The sequence below is a fragment of the Geospiza fortis genome, unplaced genomic scaffold, assembly GCF_000277835.1.
Source record: "Geospiza fortis unplaced genomic scaffold, GeoFor_1.0 scaffold324, whole genome shotgun sequence".
NCBI lineage: Eukaryota > Metazoa > Chordata > Aves > Passeriformes > Thraupidae > Geospiza > Geospiza fortis.
In genome coordinates, this window is record NW_005054559.1 from 131,787 (window position 1) to 138,093 (window position 6,307).

At 39.3% G+C, this 6,307-nt stretch overlaps 1 protein-coding gene across 1 annotated transcript in view; it reads left to right on the plus strand.

Moving 5' to 3' along the window:
- Positions 1-334: 334 nt before the first annotated feature.
- Positions 335-6,307, plus strand: part of LOC102039105 (histo-blood group ABO system transferase 1-like) — a 7,764-nt gene continuing 1,791 nt past the window's right edge. Inside the window, exons 1-4 of the mRNA XM_005429600.2 lie at positions 335-354; positions 2,624-2,692; positions 4,565-4,603; positions 5,168-5,302. Coding sequence (XP_005429657.2) covers positions 335-354; positions 2,624-2,692; positions 4,565-4,603; positions 5,168-5,302 — 263 coding nt within the window. The remainder of the gene's footprint in view (positions 355-2,623; positions 2,693-4,564; positions 4,604-5,167; positions 5,303-6,307) is intronic.

A 6,307-nucleotide genomic window follows, 5' to 3' on the forward strand; every position in this document is an offset into this window, starting at 1 on the left:
GCAGGGCTGGGAGCAGCAGAGAACAGCAGCTGCTGGGGTGTGAGCATTGGCAGAACCACAGGTGAGTGCTGGAACCCTGGAAACCCTGGAGAATTTCTGTGCTGCCAGGCTCTGACCCCCAGGAGAACACTGCATTTGACCTGAGGCCATGGAGAAGCTTCCAAAATGGAATGACAGAGCTGGGATTGTGGGTGTGGAGTTTGAATAGAAGTGTGTGATATCACAAAATGGGAAACTTAGAGTTTAAGGGTTTAGAATATGGTAATATATTCTAAAGGGTTTAGAATATAGTAATATATATATTACTAATATATAGTAATATATTTAAAGCAAGATGGAGGTTTTAGAGTGGAGGTTGGTCCTCCTTCTTTCTTCTCCTCCTTCTTTCTTCTCCTCCTTTCTTCTTCTCCTCCTTCTTTCTCCTCCTTTCTTCTTCTCTTTCTTCTCCCCCTTCTCCTCCTCCCCCTTCTCCTTCACCTTCTTCTCCTTCACCTTCTCTTCCTTCCCTTTTCCTCCTCCTTTCTTCTTCTTCTTTCTCCTCCTTTCTTCCTCTCTTTCTTCTTCTCCTCCTTCTCCTTCACCTTCTTCTCCTCCTCCTTCACCTTCTCCCCCTTCTCTTTCTTCTCCTTCACCTTCTTCTCCTTCTTCTTCTCCTCCTTCCCTTTTCCTCCTTCTCCTTCTCCTCCATGGGTTTGGGTGGTTTTGTGTAATTGGATAAAAAAATCCACATTGTGTTCCACGGGTGGTTGGTTATTGGGTTAAAAGTAAAAATAATTGAGGTGTCATTTCTTCATTGGATAAGTTTTTTTCCCTAAAAGACCTTATAGAGAGAGAGATGGGGCCATTTTGTATCTCGTTGGTGAAATGCTGTAGAATTAATGGCTTGTAAGACTGTAATAAATTAAGAAATTAGGCTGAGAAAGGGGTGACAGCAGGAGGCGATGCTGAAAGCTGGGGATGATCAATACTGACAGAATGGCCCAGAGACTTTTCAGAAGGCTGGCACAAAGGAAGATGTGGCTGAACCCCAGCTGTGAACAGCCCCAGAATGGATGGAGAAGCTGACCCAGAGAAAAGGAGTGTGACCTTCAACTCAGAAAGAAAGAGAACTGCAGCAGTGAGGGGCAGAGCAGGAAACCCGAGGAAGCAAGGTCGAAAAGGAGAGCTAGAAAAAAAAATAAATAAAAGAGAGAGAGGAAGAAAGAGAGAAAGACAACAGAGAAGGGGGGAGAGCAGGAAAGAAAGGAAGGAAAAGAAAAGAAAGACAAAGAGCAGAAGAGCAGGGAGGGTGCTGTCTGGGAAAAAAATAAAACCTGATTCAGAGAAAATCTGAAATGAGAATTATTGGTTTGAACAAGTAAACATGGTTTACTATACTGTTGTAAAATGAGAGCTCAGTGTGTAAAGATGTAGTATGTGTTATAAATACCTAGATGTAAAACTTTCTATCTAGCAAAACTCATTTTTCTCTGTATTATGTCCAAACATGCAGTGCAAAACAAAAGACTTACCCAGTATTTAATAACTACACTATTTTCTGCCTTTTTGTTTTTGTGTTTGGTTTTTTTTTTCCACTTTGCTGTCAATCCAGAGTACACAATCTTTTTTTTGCAGCACTAAGGAGATGGGAATGACAAAATTAAATGGCCTCCTGGGCTGAGATTTGGATCATTTGTCCTTGGTGCCCAGCTGGAGCAGGAATTGTTTTGTTTCTCAACAAGCATTTCTTTCTATTGCCCAGACTGAGACAGGTTTCTTCTAACTAATGCAGATACAATGTAAGCTTTGAATTTTCACAAATTCAAAATCCCCTTTTACATTCAAGAGATGAAAATAAGCAAGGTGTGGACACTTTTAACTTTTTCTGTGAAATTCTAAAAGTCTGATTAATTACCTCTGTATATTCCTGTGAGCCTAAGTGTGTGCTTTTGTGTTTGCATCCCTCACCTCTGTGCTCCAGACCAGCACAAGGATGCTGGAACTCTGTGGAGTGGATTTAGCTGTGTTTGATTTAGCTGAATTTATTTATCATGGTTGGTTTGAGTCTCACTTGGTTGTTTAGTTTGCTGGAAGGATTTTTTAGTTGTTTCACTAGACCATTCATTCTGAAAGTAGTTTTTCTTCTTCTGAAATAAGGAACAGAAAGTATGCATGAACAACCTCTCACCTGTATTTCAAGTATTATCAAGAATAATATCAAGAAAATATAGATATATAAAATATATATTATATATATATATATGTGTATATATATAATATCAAGAATATTTCAAGTATTCTTCAATCTAAAAAGTTGTTTCTTGGTGGTTGGTTTCATGCCAATATTTAAATCTCAGCACTGATTGGTGTGACTATAAACTCCCAAAAACTCACTTCATTTCAAACCAGGACAGGTGTGTATTGGTGTGTATTCAGTGCTCTGGAGCCTGAAATCAGAGCAGGTGGGGTTAATTCAGACTTGGCTGGAACAATATTGCTGAGATTTGCAAATCCTCATCCCCATACTGACCCCACAAATGTGTGCTCTGTTAGATTTGTTTTATAGTTTCAGCCACAAAGGAAGTGGAGGAGAGGTTGATTTTTGTTTTTATCATTGACTCATTGTTTTCTTATCCTGTCCAAGGTACCACTACCCTTTCTCCCCAGCCAGAACTCAGGAACACAAAGCCTCCCCTGGAGAGGATTCAGTCCTGTAAGTTCATTCTGCAAAATAAAAAAGTAATAAAAGCGGTATGGACATACTAGAGAGTGTCACGGACATATTTTATGAAAAATCCTTTTGCTAGGATCTTTTCTCCTGAGAAGCTGAGAGGCCTCAGAAACGACATATAAAAAATAATTATCTGCTGCTGTGGAATGCAACAGGTGCATCTTTGACTGGTCTCATGTGGTTGTTTTTAATTAATGACCAATCACAGTCCAGCTGTCTCAGACTCTCTGGTCAGTCACAAGATTTTATTATCATTCCATTCCTATTTCTTTCAAGCCTTCTCATGAAATCCTTTCTTCTATTCTTTTAGTATAGTTTTAATATATCATTTTCTTTTAATATAATATATATCATAAAATAATAAATCAGCCTTCTGAAACATGGAGTCAAGATTCTCATCTCTTACCTCATCCTGGGACTTCTGCAAACACCACCACAGGAGAGAGCTTACCAAAGGATCGTTCCAGGCCATGAGGACAGCACTCACCTGAAAAGACTCATTTTTAGGCACCAGATCCATGCCCTGGAAGTGCTGATTTCCACTTTGATATGAGCCATCCTGCAGGGCCCTGCAGGCTCAGAGTCCTGAGATTTCATTTGGGAAATGGGAACCCATTGATGCACCTCCCCCAAAACCATGCAGTGAAAAGGGAGTTTAATCCCATCTGATCTGGACACCTGGGAGCTGCTGGTTTTTTACCAGGACCTCATCCAGGATTCTCTGTATTCATTAAAACAATTTGGGCCCTTTGGCAGATTGTCTGCTCCCTCTGGTTTAGTGTTGTCCACAAACCTGATGAGAAGGAAGAGATTCCAGACTTGGAATCAAGAAAGAGTTTAACCTGATAGTTTACCAGACTGAAACTTTCTGGGTTTTTAATGCTTAGTTTCATTTAACTGAACCATATTTTACTATTTTACTTTTTTTTTTTTGAAATTATGAATTGCACTTATGAATTACACTTATGAATTACAGTTTTTATAAATTCCACTTTTCTTATTCCCACTGCTTTTTTTACTTTGGTTTCCCCTCTTCATCACTTCTTTTAGAACACACACAGTTGTGTAGTTCTCTAGAAATGCTGCCCTAAGGAGTCCAGCATATATGACATAGAGAGAAATAAACTTTAATGCAAATAAGGCAAAACAATGCATTCTTTTTGTAATTAATTTGAAACTTAAAAGATTGCAGTATGAGACAACATTTTCATACCACCACCCTAAAAAAAAGAAGTTTATATGGCTGGATGTCTTTCTACATGTGATTCTTTTAATTTCCCTCTACTAGCCTGTTTAATCTGTTACTTTTAGTGAGTGTTTCCACCTTACAGAACCTGTTTTTCCTGGTGGAAAATCTGGGAATCAAGACTGGTGGGTTCCCACTCAGTGACCCATCCACAGGAACCTGCACAAGCAATGAGAATGGAGAGCAGTGACCTCTGCTCTGTATTCTATGGACATAAACCTGTCAGAAAAATACAAACTTGGTGCAAAAATATAAACTTGGCCTTACTGGACCAGGATCTCACTGTGTAGAAGTAAAACTGGATTTTCCAAAGATGCACCAAAGAAAGAGACACGTTGAAAATAATTTTAAAGCTGATTAATTTGCATTCAGCTCTACTTACACCAACCTGTTAAATGTAGTTCACATTGTATATGGGCTCATATAAACAATAAAATAGTGTTTGTGGTGGAGTCTGGATGCTCACTGACATTGAACCACACAAAGATCTCTTGTGGGGCTCATCTCTCAGAAAAAGAAAATCTGAAACTTCTGTGCCACGATGCATTAATGCTTCTTTTATTTCTCCCTATACAGTATTTCTAATGTTTTTTTATTTTCATTTGCAGAAAAATAGACTTAGATGAAACATCTCTGATGCTTCCATGGTAAGTGCACTGGCTCTGGTACAATGGAATATCATTGCCATGAAATCCCATTGATCTCAGAAACACAGACTGGCACTGACAGGTCAGGACAGCTGAGAGCCAGACTGAGTGAACAGGAGAGGATGCCTGGCTAGAAAAGCAACTCTTCCAGAAATGCACAGATGAAGAACCTTTAGTTTGTTGCTTTAATTTGTTACTTTCAGAAAGGAAACCGAGAAATTATGGTGAATGTTGAAAATATTTTGGTTTAATTTTATCTTCTTCAGATTTTTGCATCCTCTATCACCACTCAGAAGCTAAAAACCAAAAAGTGTTGCCTGACACTATTTTTTGTGGTGGCAGTCACCATCATACCTGATATGTAAATGCCTGTGGAATTAACATTTTAGGTCAGTGGGATAAATTATTTTCTGGAATTGCCTATTCAGAAACCTATGCTGCAATTGGAAACCTGTGCTGTGATTTCAAAGAGACTGGAATGATTAATTCAGTCTTACATCTGTGTTTGTTTTGATGAATTTCCTGGGCCATCTCAACCCTGCCTTCATTCCCAACCCCTTGCAGGAGAAGGGATGTGCTGGTGCTGACACCATGGCTGGCTCCAATTGTCTGGGAAGGCACGTTCAGCAGAGACATCCTGGATGCTCAATATCTGCAGAAGAACCTGATCACTGGAGTGGTCACTTTTGCTGTTGAAAAGTACTGGTTTGTCATTTATTTCTTGTCAAATAGTTAAACCTCTCTGTCAGTACTATTGCATCTGCAAGGGATGAAGGCAGGAATGATGAATCTGACTCCATCTTCTCAGAAGGCTAATTTATTACTTTATAATGCTATATTATATATTATTATTATATTTCCAGAGTCCTGACACAGTTGGGCCCCAATTGGCCAAAAAGTCAAAACAAATCACAGCAGAGTAATAGTTGCCTCCTCAAGCCAGGTCTCAGAAGCTCTTGGAGGTCTATTTCACACCCAAGATAGCTCAGCTACCTTAGAAGGCATAAAATCAGCAGGATGGCTTCTGTTGCAGTGTTAGAAACAAAAAGGTTTAATAAAAGGCAAAATAACAAAACTCTTTACAGAGAAAAACCCAGCGAGGTGCAAGAGGTTCTTGCTCCTGATAAAACACCTCACAAAAGAGATTAATTCATTTGTTCTCTCTTTTTCTAGTAAATTGCTTGGATGAGACTTTTTGGCTCCTGTCCAATTGGCTATCCTTAAGTTTCACCTCCATCCTGAGGTGAAGTCCCCCAGGCCTATGAGATGCCTTTTCACCCAATTGAGAAGAGAAACTTCTGGGCTTATTTCCTTTTTAAGGGGACAAAAATTAGTTTTGTCACTCCATCAACAAGGAGCACATTCCTATACACCAGAATCCAATGACACAATCACCTATGGGTAAACAATCTCCAAACACATTCCAGATGAGGCACAACACAGGAGAAGCAAATGAGATAAGAGTTGTTTTCCTTTTCTCTGAGGCCTCTCAGCTTCCCAGGAGAAAAACCCTGGGCGAAGGGATTTTTTCAGAGAATGTGAATGCCACAGAGCATAAGTGAGAAACATTCCAAAGAGTGAATGTGAGCAGCTGTAAACTGGGAGAAATGTGACATGTCAGTGTCACCTTCCAAAGTAAGGCAGCTGGCTGGGACATTGCTTTGAATAGGAAAAAAAAATGTATTTTATATATATAATATATTA